The sequence below is a fragment of the Sinocyclocheilus rhinocerous genome, unplaced genomic scaffold (genome assembly GCF_001515625.1).
Source record: "Sinocyclocheilus rhinocerous isolate Xijiao unplaced genomic scaffold, SAMN03320098_v1.1 scaffold115, whole genome shotgun sequence".
NCBI lineage: Eukaryota > Metazoa > Chordata > Actinopteri > Cypriniformes > Cyprinidae > Sinocyclocheilus > Sinocyclocheilus rhinocerous.
In genome coordinates this window covers 2922898-2939475 of record NW_015650001.1, presented here as the reverse complement: position 1 = coordinate 2939475, position 16578 = coordinate 2922898, and the positions used below count along the sequence as shown (strand labels likewise).

The 16578-nt window shown below is 40.6% G+C and overlaps 1 protein-coding gene across 1 annotated transcript in view; it reads right to left on the bottom strand.

The window, feature by feature from the left end:
* olfm2a (olfactomedin 2a) overlaps window positions 1–14704 on the bottom strand; it is a 72817-nt gene extending 58113 nt beyond the window's left edge. Inside the window, exon 1 of the mRNA XM_016516233.1 lies at window positions 13774–14704. Coding sequence (XP_016371719.1) covers window positions 13774–13830 — 57 coding nt within the window. The 5' untranslated portion in view covers window positions 13831–14704. The remainder of the gene's footprint in view (window positions 1–13773) is intronic.
* Window positions 14705–16578: the final 1874 nt, after the last annotated feature.

Below are 16578 nucleotides of genomic sequence, written 5' to 3'. Positions count from 1 at the left end.
GATTTAATGTGTCACATAAACATGCGGAAAACTTCAGATTCAGATGACATCAGATAAGTATCAGATTTGAAAGTGGCCCAAATCAGATGTGAAAACATGTTTTTGATGTTTAAACGCATTCAACAAGATCCAGTCTGTGCCAGACATTAGTGAAAACAAACAAAAGCGGAACTGGCTGACAGTGTAAATGTGACCTTTCCATAAGAGTTCACTCTCGATTAGCTTTGCAGCGTGTCGCATTTGCCATCAATGGGCTTCATATATTACATTTTAATTCATTGTGAACAGATGGCCACATTTATTTGTAGTACGAACATAATGCAGACTGACACAAATGAGACACCAAAGAGACAGGAGACAGTAGGCTTAAAACACGTTGTCAATATATTTAGTACTGTCAAGCCTTGTTGCTAAGAGTTTTGAGAGCAAATTATAGTGTGCATTGTTCTGTTACCAAATTGAAAAGCAGATTGCTTTATTTTAAGACGAGACTGTTGCATAGATACCACTGCTAAAGGAAATCGTGAAATCTTTCCATCACACTAAAGCAGCCTTATGCATAAAAATAAGTATGGTTCACACCACACATATATGTGAAGCATGTCGCCAGGTGACACGCATCGAGCACATTCCCAGCATAAAGAGTTTAATATCACACGGCTTGAGGCTCTGTGTGCAACTGCCATATTTATATTCCAATCTTCCACACCGAAAACCCACATCGCAGAGCTCATAAAAGATTCATTCGGCGGTGGAAAGCAAGGTCGCACAGGAAACCGGTCAGAAGGTAGTTAATACAACACACCAACATCAGGCAAACGCAAAGCGGCCATGCAAGATCCCACCATCCTATTATTACGATAACCTCCCAGAGACTTTTGACTGGCCGCAGATGACCCTGCCCTCGCTCGCTGTGTGTCGTCTAGTTAGGGTACATCTGTGCACGTGTTTTATTAGGCCACGATGTGCGGTGGCAGTAGTGTGTGCGGCTGCGTACAGTATTAGTAGGCCAGAGCAGGGGAGGACGGGCCTCTCACTGGCTGCTCTCGCGGCTGTCAGAAAAATGTCACATTCGCTTAGAGTCAAGGCCACAGAGCCGAGGGAGCCCGGCAGACCTGATACCACATGCCTGATATTCACGCCACCAAGCAGACAGAGCCGTAGCCCGACACAAAGAGAGAGAAAGAGAGGCAGAAAACGATGACACGCTGCTTGAACAGGATGCTCTGTTAATCTGCCGCTTGGGTGACGGAACAGATTCAGCAGAACTAAAAGAAGAATTTCATGTACCAGCTGTACTAAATGTAATTTAATAATGTCAACCCCGACCACGCTGTGTTTTTTTTTCTCACAGGGTGAAATTGCAGAGTCCCGTGGCTTTTTATTTTGGCGGTCGTTAAAGGGAAGTGACAGATATTTGGGGTCGGATTGAGTTGTAGCGCTTTAATGTTACAGCCTTCTGCGGCAGAGAAGAGCCTGGGGGTCTTGCCTGGGGAACGAGATGGAAACAGACCCTTCACTCAAGCTGTCATCTAAGGACGCGTGGTTAGGCGCTCCATTAGGCCGCGGGACAGTCGAACACGCACATCTGCACATCGTTGACATTCACAGAGGCACCTAGAGGCCTATAAAAGCTCAGTCAAGACACCTGGCGTGGTCAGCTCAGGCCATTGTTCCCCTGAGCCCTGCTGGAGTGTGGTGTCACACCAGGACAAACATGCTTTCAGGTAGAAACATTAACGAATGAGGTTGATTTTTTTCCTGTTTGGTCCTTGGGCCTGGTTTGAATCAGGACACAGAGGGTTAGAGTTTACAAATGTACCCAAACATGCTGCCGCAATGCCGCTACACCTGTCAAGGAATCATCAAGCAGATGTTCAAGTGTTCATAAAAACCTGACTAACTGCTTCTGAGGGCCTTTCATGGTTCACTTTTCATTGAGGTTTGCCACTGCTTACCCCACTCACATACAAATGGAAACAAACATTGAGAGGAAAAACTCAGTCATTACCAATAATTAGTAAAAGAGAAATACTGAATCCATTAGTTAAATGGTCGCCTCAGACTGTTCACAGGCCGTTTATTTATTTTTGGGGGACACTTTAAACATTTTCCAAAATGGGGGGTTTTGCAGTGATGCCATAGAAGAACCAGTGAATTTCTAGTTATATAGTTCATAAAATAACCAAATTTTTCTTAGTGTAAAGAACCTTTTAATAATAGAATCAAAAAAAAAAAAAAAAAACTTTTCCACTATAAAGAACTTTTGGAATGATGGAAAGATTCCATGAATGTTCCATGAATAGCTCTTCATGGAACCACTGATGCCAAAAAAAGAACATAATTAAAAAAATGTAGGACTATATATATACTGTTTGAAACATTTTAATGCACAAAATGTAAAGCACTTTTTTTCCAGCAAAGCATTGGAGAAGATGTGCAATAAAAACTAAATTTATTTCACATGTACCTGCTCCTAAATGTCACATAATGAAAATTAAAGAATTACATACTATGTCAGTCAGACGGTCTCTTCCTGTCTACATGGGCAGTTGGCCAGAATATTCGAGTTTGGTGTCTCTGCATAACCAAAATATTTCCTGATCAGTGGGCGTTTTCAAATGATGGTTTCTATTCAACCGTTTTAGCCAATTTGCTAAAATAACAAAAACTCACCCCTAAACCTAGCTCCTAGTGGGTTAAATCAAGTCAGGTAAAGTGGTTGAAAACACTGATCGGTTTGAAAATGCCAACCAGTGTTCTGCAGATATTTATGGGTGGAATAAGCTGCAATGTAAATTTGTAGGCCAACCTGAAGGCTTAATTTCCAATAAGTTGCCCTGTGAATGTTAAATAGGTTTAAAAAGATCAGTGGTCCATTTGTAGACAATACTCAAGTAAATGTACTTAGTTACTGTCCGCCTCTGGTAGCAACTTCCATTTTTAAACCTCACGTTGTGTTTCGGTCATTCTGACCCAGAGAGGATTTTCTTTTTTCACAAAAATGCTACTTAATGTTATCCCACTGGTCTAAAACTTACTGACTTTGCTAACCTAGGGATTTTTCCTTACCTTGTTACACTTGTGCTATTCACAGTCAAAATTAACCAGCCTACAAAAATTGCTCATAAATCTGTATAATTACTAAATATAGGATTCAAGCTTTTTATCAACTTGTTTTTTTTAATTAGCAGAGGTTTCATTTTTTAAACTTACTGATACATGTAGTTGGCCTTATTGATCTGAGCTTATGCGCCTGTTTTTAAATGAACATTGACAAAATTATCTACAGCACAAGGGTTAAAGCACACTAAGGTTTAAATATTCGCACTTGATGTACTGTGTGTACTTTATGTTGTATAACAAAATGTTAAAATAGGAACTATTAACAACAGACCTTATTTTACTCATAACTCCAAATTCCACAATGCTAAAAATGCTAACATTTTTGTAGGTTTTTCTTCTTTTTCTTGGCAACTACAATCTAAACAGCTCTGTGCTGGTAGTCGAGGCCTGTGTGTTTGTGAGGACCCACAGAAGTGTCAACACACATTGTGAGCCGGCTCTTATGTGGATAAATAAATAAATATTGATAGCAGCAGGTATTCGCACAACTGTCATGCGAGGGACAAAACCTAGAATCTAATCTCACACTTCTCTTGTTCCTCTTTCCTGCAGACAGCACAAATCACCACCACAGTCACACAGCAGTAGCATCTCTGTTCACACCTGACATGTGCATCGCACACACACACGCATGCATGCATTCTGCCCACATTCGACCCCTCCGCTGTGCCACACACAATACAGACTCATCAGTGGGTCCTAATCAGCCACCTCTCAGTGTAGGCTGTGCTATTCAATCGCCTCATCTAGCCATGCATCCGCGCACGCTCCCTGATTGTAATGCATTACAATTGAATGTTAATGGGAACACTTGAAGGTGGGCGAAGGGAGGAGGGCTTATTAATTTCTTATTGCTTGTTAGTGCAGCTCATACGCTGCCTGTGACATTATTATGATGTCAACTATAGTATCATTATGAGCAGACGCCCCCGCATGTGTCGCATGTGAAAATATTAACATTATTTTCTGTCCACCTGCCATTGTGATTGTTGCATGGCTTAGGTGTGCCCTCACATACATATGCAAAAGCACACACTCACAGGATGGAGGGAAGGTCATGTTGCATTAGTTAGTAGTTTCTTTTATTTATATTCTACAGCAGAATGAGGTGATCAGTTTCTAAAATGAAAACTGGACATTTCAAGTCAGCGGTCAGACTTGGAGGTCATTCCATTGAAACGTGCAGTGCTCATGTTTATTCAGCGAAGTCAAATGCCACAAATAAATCAATGTATGGGAAACACTGGTAATGTATATCGAAATATCGGAAATGTGTTTAAAAATCATATCACCGTTATTGAAAAAAATTATATCGCGATACATATTGATATTGAATTATTGTCCAGCCCTATTCCAGTTGTTTGTATTTTGTCATAAATGAAATAAATGAAGTATTATGATTAGCTATGATTTATCATACTCACTCATTCAGCATTCATCAATGCACCCTCGTTCTCCATCGATGCATAAGCACTGACAGTTACTACACTGATTGGCTATGTAAAGGCACTGGCACACCAAAAGCAGACTGTGGTGTTGCTTCAGATCGTCTACTTCTGGGCCAGAAAAAATTGTGCTTTTACTAAACACAGCACAAAAACTACAGGCAATGGCCAACTAACATGTGCTATATGTTCGACAAATGAGTAAGAGGAAAAAAACTCTCCATACCAGCAGGTGGCAGAAGTCTATTTCTCATTCAAGTAGGGAAACCGGAAGAGCTAGGACTGTGGATATACAAACCGTAAATAACATTGCACTTCTTCACGATTTTCACACCCATAACGCTTAACTTTCTTCATTCCATGCAGTGTTAATTTCGTTGACGAATAATTTTCTTCATAATTTTCGTCAACGACATTTTTTTCACAGACGACAACGAGACGATAACAAACTAAAACTCTTTTTGAATGACAAAAACTATTACGTAAATCTATTGACATTTTCGTCAACGAATAAAAACGAGACGAAAATGTTAGGGAGGGACGATTTGGGAAGAGATTCATTCAGAACGAATCTGCTGCGTGGTTCGGAGGTTAGATGCGTACATATGAACCGGCGGGACATAAGCTAACATACACTTACTGCACGTCTCATAAAACGTTCAAAAATGTCAATATGTGGGAGTAAGAGAAGAGCGGACATATGGATAAATCTGACGACGCAAGACAGAACTCAGTTCGGTCCGGTTTTCTGAGTGCAGACGCATACACACACAGAAAGCGCGTCTCACAGCACGCGAGTACTCTTTCGCGTCGCATGAGCAGAGAATTACACACACAATTATGTTGAATTGAGTTTGGAAATTTTAGAGAAATGCTTAATAAATGAACTGTAACTAAACCCATTAGATTTTAGCCAACTAAATTTACTGTAGATTTAGTCGACTAAAATCTTATGATATTTAGTCGACTAAAACTAGACTAAAACTAAAAATAATTCAGATGACTAAAATATGACTAAAACTAAATGGCATTTTAGTCAAAAGACTATGACTAAAACTAAATCAAAATTTGCTGTCAAAATAAACACTGATTCCATGCCACTATGAAAATATTTGTGTATTAGAATGCTCAGATGTGATAATGTCCTAATCGTAGATCCCCTAGATTTTGTCATTTGCTTGCTTTCGTCACTTGCGTTTTTCTTCTTGCGCACTTGTTCAGTTAGCTAAACAGCCAATCAAAACTTATCTTGTACACCAGTGGGCTCCTCTTCCCATTCGAACTGCCAGAAAGCTGCTGATGGGAGTCCAACTAATGTCAATGGTGCCAAGCACACCTCAAAAACTACCGACAGTGTCGACAGACACTCAACTATGGCTCGATATTGGCCGACCGCCGACTTGGTGTCACGGCCTTAATGAAACTAAAATAATTTAAATAATGTGCTTCATCAAATTATTTATTTCATGATTCTAATGAAGCAAACTACAAATAAACTGACACTGGAAAGTAATAACTATGAGAATTTTTAAATAATTTATATATTATCTTCTGTCCTCACTGTGCCCCTGTTAGCACAGCAACTTGACAAGTCACTAGCGGCCTTGTTGATGTTACTTTTTAATTGTTCAATGAGTCTCAAAAAAGGAACTGAAATTACACACTGTATGTTTAAAAAAAAACAAGCTTGTGCAAAATCTAGCACAGGGATGGACAACTTCCTTCCTGGAGAGGTTATCCTGCAGAGGTTATCTCTATCCCTAATCAAACACATCTGAAAAATCTAACCAAAGTCTTCAAGATTGCTTCAAAATTACATGCAGGTGTGTTAGATTAGAAATGGAACTAAACTCTGCAGGAGAGTGGTCAGTCCTTCACATTTGGTGTTGTTTAAATTTGTGGGCTGTTTTGGACTGGCTATAAAAACCAGGGACAAGTTACCAAAAAAGGGGACTGTACCCAGAAAATAGGGAACATCTGGTCAGCCTATGATCGAGGACAAATTGCAAATGTAGCCAGGATTACACCCCTAATCTTCTGAGACACTCACTGGGATGTTTAATGACCACAGAGAGACATGGCAGATTACCATCTCATCCAAAGGACAGCACCTTTCTATTGTCCCCAACATTATTGTGGGTAGGGTTGGGTATCGTTTGAATTTGATCAATTCCGATTTCGATTCTGCTTATCGATTCTGATTCGTTTAGATTCCAATCTGATAAAAAAATTATAACAAACATAGGCTATTTATTTTGTGTCTCTTTTTGCAAAACATTTAGTTGCAGCTGAATACCATGAACAAAAATCAGCAGGTTACATAAAAACCGGACTCGTTTAAGAGCTGTTTGTGTGCAAAATAGAGCTGCATGATTCTGGATAAATTTAGTTGTTTTTTTTTTTTTTGTGGTTCTCTCAACTAAACAAAATCACATGTAATTTATGAATGAATGATTCAATGACTCACTCTAGATTTGCTTGTTTCATTACAAGCATGAATCATTACTGGTTGAATCAGCATTTTTGAATGAATCTCTTGAATGATTCAAAGATAAATACATTTTAACAGAGGCTTTTTGCCAACCTACTGGCATAACAATGTAATCGATAAATCTTTATTTGAAATGTCAAATGACTTTATTGCTGTACAGTGTGACAAAAAATACGCTATATTGATGTGCACATGCCCAGTAGTTTCAGCTATATCCCTTCTAGCCTTAACCCGCTTTAGATTAGCGAGCAAGGTCCTGGCAGATCGCTAGGTTGGGTCCTCACAGATGAAAAAAAAAGTGCACACAGGAATCGATAGGCGGAATCGAAATTTAAATTTTACAAGTATCTGATTCCTGACCTTAAGTATCTGATTCTGGAATTGGAATCGATGTTGGATTCCCAACCCTAATTGTGGGGCATTAAGGCTCAGGTATACTTCATTTTCTATTTTCCATCTTGCGCACAGTTGAGCGTGCAAGCCTTTCAACCTATACGCCTTTGACCATGAGCGTGCACGGACGCACACACATCCACACTATCTAGTGGACTACTCTTTTCAAGCGCTCAAATCACTCGCACAAGTGATGTTGTCCGTGCACGAGTTTGCACAGACACAAAAACTGGCCTTCACATGAACAGCGTGCACAGACATCAGTGGACTGTTTTGATGATGAAAATTACATCACACAGACGGTCCACAAGCCAGAGCAGAATACTGACAAGGGAAGAATTCTTTAAATTTTAGGACCAACACAGAGCACCAGGTAAACACTTGGAGCACCTCTTCCACCAGCAATCTTTATTTAAAGGGGTCATATGATGCGATTTCAAGTTTTCCTTTCTCTTTGGAGTGTTACAAGCTGATTGTGCATAGCTAAGATCCCTGAAGTTGCAAAGACTAAAGTCTCAAAACCAAAGAGATATTCTTTATCAAAGTTAAGACTCTGCCACGCCCCCCTAAAACGGCTCTTTCTAACACGCCCCCACATATCTACCTCACTATGTGGAAATATTTGCATAATGCTGCCCAAATGTGCACGCAAAGAAAGAAGGCGTGGTTTCAGTAACCGCAGTTAGTGTTGAAGCAGCATGTCAGGGAGATGCTGTGTGTTTCTAGGCGAAAGCAAAAGCACTTTATTTGGCCTTCCGAAAGTAGATGCATTTAGGAATCTTTAAGATTACTTACAACAGAACAGCAATGCATTTTATGGACGACCGTTTCGTGAACCTAGGAGAGGAGGTAATTCTGACTTTGCTATGACAATCTGGCGCTTCTGAATCAGCTACTGTTTTGTTATTAGTTTAAGTATTTGCTATTGATTGTTCAAATGCGGAGTTTTGCGCATCGTGTTTATGTGTGTGTGTGTGTGTGTGTGTGTGTGTGTGTGAGGGGAACAGGGTCACATCACAGGAGAGTGAACTGTCTGTCAGAAATCATAGCACGTCAGCTGTCTTAACCGCGGCTTGTGTACTGCATCATCACTGTGTCTGTCAGGCGACTCTGTTGCCCTTTCGGGCTTGAACTGATGGTAAAACTAACGACATTATTAACTGTCTTGATATTTACTTTGAAAGCTTGAAGCTTGCGATTATGGTAAGGGGCGTTACATTTCCGACGCGTGCTTGTGGTGTTCGGCCAATCACAATGCACAGGGTCAGCTGGCCAATCAGAGCAGACTGTGCTTGTCAAAGGATCAAAGGGGCTTTGTTGAAAACGATGTGTTTGAGAGAGGCGGGGCATAGAGGACCTACAATAATGTACAGTATTTGAAAAAGAATGTGTTTTTTGAACATTAAAGCATGTCAACATATTCTGTTACACCAAATACACCAAATAATTATCTTTAAAATAGCATCATATGACCCCTTTAAGAGGTCTCCCATCTAGGTAGAGACCAGGCTCAACCCTGCTTAGCTTCAGTGGGAAACCATGCAAGAGTTTAAAGTTGACAGCTGCTGGCGTTAGTGAGGATGCAGAGCAGTAGTGCGTTTGCTGGCCACTTTTGTTCGTGCTCGGGGTTCTGGTGGAGAGATTTATGCTGCTCGTCCTGGGCCTTTTCATTTGTCTAATTCCCCATTTGGAAGTCAGACCAATGGCTGGCAGAGCACATCCTGTCCGACCTGCCTGCACGTCCTTGATCTTAAAGGCGACTGAAGCTTTGTGCACGCCACTGCCCTTTTTTGACCACTGTCCAAGAGCAGCATCACCGCTTCTGATATTTATTAGTCTCTCAACAGCCAAAATCTACTATGAGGCCATTTTCATTGCCAAGCTAACTTTAGAAAGGAGGCCTAATAGGTTCGCGCACATTATCTCACATCTGATCAAATGGGTGTATAATAGGCCTTTTAGCTGGTGGGCAAGACGAACTGACTTGGACTGGACCAGTCATAATTCAGAGTATGGGCTTTCACTGCACAGCTTTCTTTAGGCTGGATGTGCCCCGAAAGTAGTGATACTCTCCGGGCAGCTGCTCGTATCTGGCATGCTCTGTTCCAGTGCCATGCAAACACTCTTTCCTAGCCAAATCTGGCTGGATCATGCTGCCACCAGTTGCTTATTCGAATTCGACATTATTTCACAAGCCCACAATAGTCCAAGATAAAAATTCGTGTTTTTACCAGCTGTAAATAAAATAACACCCATTCATATGATCCAGGGGAAGCTTCGCTTGACCCCGTGTGACTAATAACTCCTACAAGGGGAGCAGAAATTACATCTGACTGCAGCTTTACTGAAATTCTTCATTTTATCTCATGTTTCCCTTTTAATAAAATCTCGGGACTGCGGCAGCCAATTCTTACCTAGCATATTATTAAACGACTGCATTTAAGTGAATTCCAAAGTACAACCGAGAATTTCTAGTGAACAGCAGGTCTGAAGCACATTATTTCACTTCTCTCCAGCTGGGCGGCTTTCCACTGTGAGCGGCTTCTCTATTTCTCAAAGGCCTGCACGTTTAAACTGTCTTATTAAACAATTGTGGCCATTTGCTTTTGATGCACGTCTCCGGTGTACTTACAAAACAAAAGTGAAAAAACGGGCCGCAAACAGATTTTGATCAACTTATGAGGGTTTTGTCTCACAGTCGCAACCAATTAGCATCTCTCCCCCGCAGAGAGTTTGATATAACAGGGCTAAATAGTGAGTAAACAGACAACCCCCTCATTTGACAAGCTAAAAGTGATGGTTTTGCATCTCTCAACGTCTTGGGGGCTGGCAAAGTGTGGCCACCGAGCCTCCCATATCATCCCTTTTTTTAAAAAAACAAAAATGATAATTTCATTGATGGATGGCTTCAAATGGAAGCACTCTGCCTTCCAGCTGAAAGGAGCTATCCGATGCTCTCATGACAGCTCTGTGATGCCATTAAAGCAAGGAATGATCAGACACATCCAGTGGGCCCCTTGAGCTGCATATCTAAGCTAACGTCTTTGCCTCTAACGCACTAGCTAATTACATTTGATGAAGATGTTGATTGCGAGCAGATTTGTGGCTAATGTCTGTCATTGTGTGGCTGCGGAATCGGCGCTCGTCGTTGTCAACGTATACAGTACGTGATTCACACTTGAGCATGTAGATTTAAAATGTCAATCTGTGTAATAATGTTTTAAAATAAACTAATTAAAGTTTCTTTAAGATGCCTGCGTGTTAGCGCCTAGCGGTAGCCCTCGCTTTGAACGGCGCTAATGATAGCAGTCAATAGATGTCCGATCCCGACTGCGAGCAGCCACTCAAAACTAATTAAGAAGATGAGACCCTAATAAACGTACATCTGTTGATACAGACTGAATAGGTTTGCCTATAAATAATACAATGCGCTATGAAGCGAGGAAAAAAAAAGCAAAAATGCCATTTGCGTCCAGTGTAGCAATAAAGTTGTGCGAGCTGATTCAAGTTAATGATTATTGAGTGAATCATCGCAGAGAGCTGAGAACAAAATGAGCTTTTAATTCATTAAACTGTTATTGTTGCTAATCTGCATTCTGCTTTAAACTCTACATTTCCCAGAGTCTAATTAAACCCGGTTCCATCCAGTTTTGTGGCCTAAATAGAATTTGATCCTCTGTTTGTCCTTTTTTAAGAACACAATGCACATCGGAGAGCATTTACACATACATATGCACAAAGTTGCACAGACGTGTGAAGTGTGCTAAGTGTGCAAGGGATGTAACCCCATCATAAAAGGGGATCATCAAGGTCGAGTAGGCGCCCATCTGTATCACTGGTTGTCAGGGCCCCAGGGCATTATGGGTACTTAACAAACACAAGTTGTAAGCGAACAATTTCATCTGTCTCATTTAAACATGTTGCATATTTCATGGTTTGCACGAGTGTGTTCATGTGTGTTAGTTTGAAGGTTTGTGTGTGTATGGCTACATGTTTGAGTCCATGCATGTGAAACGTTCCTTTGCATCCCATGTGAAGTAGTCCTAGCAGGATAGAGAAAGACCAGAAGAATTCATCCATTTTTTATGTCTACATTTCTACATCAGGGAGATGGGTGGTGCCATTTTTTCTCTTCTCCATTTAATATTTAATGCAAACACTCACAACAAATTGTCCCCTTGGGCCAATTATAAGAAGTTTATGGTGAAGAAATAGAAATATACATTCCTACGTATGCCTACAGGACTGTCATATCTTTTACTGATGAGTTTCGCATTTACATATCCTAATGTATGTCTGGAACAGCAGCACTGGCAAATTTGCAAACTGTGCACACATCTTGTACCGTATCATTTCCTTTCCTCTAATATTAAAATCAGTCGCAGACTGCTTAACATACTGCTTTATAGAGCACACGGGTTACATCTAATCAAATGCATCATCTCCAGTCTATAATTATGCCACATAGTGGGAAGTCACATGGTCTTGGGTTTTACTTTTATATGAATTTATTTTTTACTTATAATAGCATTACCATGATATTAAAATAGCATGTGATAAAAACAGAATATAATGGAAATAGTTCTAAAAGTATAAAATTAAAAAATTATATCATTTTCAGTTCTAGACACCACTGACAATAAAATAAAATAAAACACAGCAGAGCTGTGCTAACACAGTTTCAAGAAAATGCCTTAATTATTTATTATGCAGAAGTTAACAAATTTATGGAAGACCAGGGAGTGTTGTAACACATTGTTTCAGAGTCTGTAACAGTATTTTTTTAAATAACTTTGGCATAATTATATTAATTCTGCTACAAATCAAGGTATTTCAGAAATTTAGAAAATGATAATCTGTGTAAATTAGTGTCAAAGAGTACTGCTGTTACACCCTACCTAAATAGCTGATTGTATCAACAGAAAACATGGACATTATAAATTTGGTGCATGAATGTATTGCGGTAATTGAATTTACTTGTTCAGATTAATTATTTCCTAACCCCTAACCCATTCATCTCACCACCTAATCTAATTCAAAAATGGTAAACATGTAAGGCCTAATACAAAATAGCAAATCACATCAAATCAAAACAAAGGCTTGTGTTTCTAACATCATAATAGACTGTGTGCAGTAGCTGTCTCACAAGTGTGGCAAATGCAGTAGAAGAACAATGGACTTTTTTTTTTTTTTTTTACTGTACAATGGTCCCCATCTGCTCAGTCAGATGAAACCAGTTCTGTCATTTAACAGCCATTTGCATCATTCTGCTACAAATTATAATAAAAATCTTACTTTACCTGTTATCTTACATCCAAACATTTATATTTTAAAACATACTGTAGATGTAACCTACAACATGTTAGTATGTTAGTGATGTCACTCTGTAGCACATTCCCAATTGGTTAAATTGATGGTGTTACAACTCACCCCGTGTTACGACACTTTCCAGCCTCTCCTACTATTTATTGCAGCATAAACACGCAAACTGAATATTGACCAACTGCACTGCTAGTTAAGCCAGCTTTTATAAAGTTGTGGCACAGGTAATAATTCACTGAAAACAGAGTGCGTCTGCGGAAATGTCCGAGGCGACTTCAGCCAACATAAACGCCATTGGTTGAGGTCCGTCCATGGGCCATGGTCCTGACCAATCTGGCCATAGTTTTTCATTGCGTGAATCCTAACGCGTAAACGCGTACTTTACACAATTCAAAGAGTTCAAATTGGCGATTGATAATTAACAGCTGACACCTAAACGACAACGACTAATAGACGAGTATTTATGGCGCGTCTATGAAAATTTCACACTCAAGTAAGCCGTGTGAAATTTTCGCATGTCTGATTTTGCCTGAATATTTCTAGGTCAGGTAATGCGCCGTCCTTCACTTCAATTCACATCTGTCACTTCAGCTCTAATCAGCCAGCGCGAGGAAATCTCACACTCGAGGCGAATAAACTAAAAGAGCTCTTACAAGTGCTTCTGTGACAATACGAACAGTGCTCCAACAAACACAAGTCCGGTTGTGATGAAACGTTCGGGGTTGAGGACTGTGATTCATCGCGAAACTTTTCAGCTGTCGTCCTCTTAATCGAGTTCCCAGATTCTTAGAAAATCTTCCCTGCGTCTGCGTCTGTGATTTATTCAAACAACTCAACAGTGATTCAACCACTAACCTCCAATGAGCTAATTAGAGTGCTCAGCACTTGTTTAGAAACTGATAATCAAAGAAGCCACTGTGCATCTCGCAACAATGCGTATTTACAGCACAGGTTGTGATGGTGAGCAGTATTTCGCATGCTACGAAGGCATCTTACCTCGCAGGGTATAGTAGATAACATCAGCAGCAGGAACATGGCACTGAAGAGATGCATTCCTCTCGAAATGACAGCGTACCCGACCACCACCAGCACTGGGTCACTTTCGTTTTCAGAGCTCGCCTGCCTTCCTTAAGCTCCGCGCAGGATTCTGTCAATGTTCTGTCGAGCAAGCGCGACGATCCACATCACAGGCGGCACTCGCTGGGGTTTATTCCGCTCACGGAGGCAGATTACCCCGACTGTGCCACGGCACAACGAGCCGCCTTGTGTTTTATGATTAGTCTCCTATCTTTCGCTTGTGACCGCCACCAAGAGGTCAGCGTTGTAAACGGGCACGGGAAATGAAGGCGGGCCGTTTCCCTTCTCAGCAGGCTTTTTGAAGTGGGATCGACTGCCTGAGCTCGAGTTGCAGAGGTTGGAAGGTGACTAATGTGCTTGCGATGCTCCGACGCTAGGAGCAGCACACATTGACGCTCTGGGAGCGGAATCAAAGAGATGCCCTGCTAGAGATGCAGCCCAGCCGCTCCAGTGTGTGTGTGTGTGTGTGTGTGTGTGTGAGGGTGAAAGAGGAGGCTTTGTATTGACAGCCCCAGTCTGTTGCACAAACAATGGATTTTTGAGATGAGATGAAATGGCATGCATATCCCCAGGAGAGCTGTGACATTAGGATACGGGCGGTTTGATGATTGGATTAGACTTTGAGCAGCGTATTAGCGGCGCTTTGCATGTGAAAGAGAGTTGCTGACAGTTCGGCGTCTCTAAGTAAGGGATAATCTACGTAGTCAGCCGGTCATTATTGCAAAAGAACTCCGACGGGCTGATCAAGAGGTGTCTTGTATCACCCTGAAGGGGGTTATTTTGTGATAATGACCAGCTTACTGCACATTATCCCAGTTATTACAGGGCTACTTAACAAATAAATAAATAAACAGACATAAAATATTAATTCGAGAGAAGTTGTTTTGTTTAGTTGTGGAGGCTGTGGACAGACTGCTACAATATTTAAGAAATGTAGGTTTCCCAGATGAGCATACAGTGTAGCCATGGGAAATGGACATTATTCAAAAATAGTTGATAATTTTAATGTAAAGCACTTTCAATTAAGATTGTGTATGAGATTGATCAGTGAAGCCTTGTAGAGCTAAGGTTTTCAAAGTAAGGTTCAGGGACGAGTGCTGGGGGCCATGGCTGGAAAATAGTGTACACAAATAAGAATAAATAATAATAATATAAAAAATTACATTAGCAAAATATGACGTGCTATGCCATTTGCGTCCAGTGTAGCAATAAAGTTGTGCGAGCTGATTCAAGTTAATGATTATTGAGTGAATCATCGCAGAGAGCTGAGAACAAAATGAGCTTTTAATTCATTAAACTGTTATTGTTGCTAATCTGCATTCTGATGGGGGGTTTGATGGGGGGATTATAGTTTTTGCCCGCAAGCAATATGAATGTGCATTAATAAACAAAGACGCCAGAACGCACACTCCTGCATCAAACTCCAGTGCAAATGCCTGCCACTCCCAGTGCATTATTTATGAATTATGAAGAAATATGAGCAAATATATAATGGCCATAGTAGGCCTATACTTGTTGATTGCTCTTGTTTAAAAGCAATCAAGGCTCATGTGAAGGTCGCAGGCCTTTACGATAAATCTTTGACATTTAATATTTAGTGTTGTAATAGGAAATGCCAGTTTAGAGAAACTGCAATGCAGAGATGGGAGTTTCTTAACTTTTGTTGAGTAGTGATATAAGTGCATAGTATTTAAGAAGCTGCTTTTTCTTGGTTTTCAGTGTCAGTTTTCATTGATGCATATCACATAACACAAATGAGATTGCTAAATCCATCTGCATCGTTAAATATGCATGACAAAAGCGACTTTATTTTACAGACACACACAGTGGGTAGAAAAAGTTCTGTATTTTCTGAGGCGCAGAGCCAAATCAGGAGTTCTCTCTCTCTCTCTCTGTTTTTGCACACTTGGCTGCACACTATGAAGAGGACATTGAGCTAAAGCGTCTATATTTTCCCCACTATCTCTCTCTGTCTCCTTAACAGTGGCAGATAGTCTTTTTGTATACTGAAGGCTGCAGGACACAATGTCTAGAGTTTAGTGTGTGTTTGTGTGTGTGTGTGTGATTTTGCACATATTCAGGAGGACGCTTCAGAGAAATCTGTACTGAGCAGTTATTGTTCCTAACAGCAAAATAGCAACCCTTGAAAACCTAAAGCTTAATTATTTTCCAAATGACCCACATGAAGTGGAAATGCTTATTGTGGGAACTAGTTATCCAACAACAGGCTGCGCTCTAAAAAATGCTGGGTTGTTTCAACCCAACTTTGGGTCAAATATGGACTAACCCAACCGTTGGGTTACATTTTTTACATTACATTTTTAACCCAAAAGTTGGGTTAGTCCATATTTGACCCAAAGTTGGGTTGAAACAACCCAGCATTTTTTAGAGTGTGCCTTCAGAGGGTAATGTAGTGGTTTCAAAGGGAGGAGTGAACAGTGGAAACAGGAACAGATCGATACCTGTTCATTTCAAAATTTCTGCGCATTGATTTTGGTCCCATCCTGATATGGTAGAAAGACGCACTGGAGTCTGAAAGATGTCTGAGCTGCTGTGTAGTCCTCATGTGAAAGCAGCTTAACTGTGTGTCAGTACCATCAGCATTCTTCCGGTCACTTCCACTTTCCCAAGCAAATGTCAAACACTGTCAGTAAAGCCCAGCCTGTGGCTATATTTCAGCATACTAAGGGCATACTGTAGCACATTTATGGAAGCCTGTTTCTG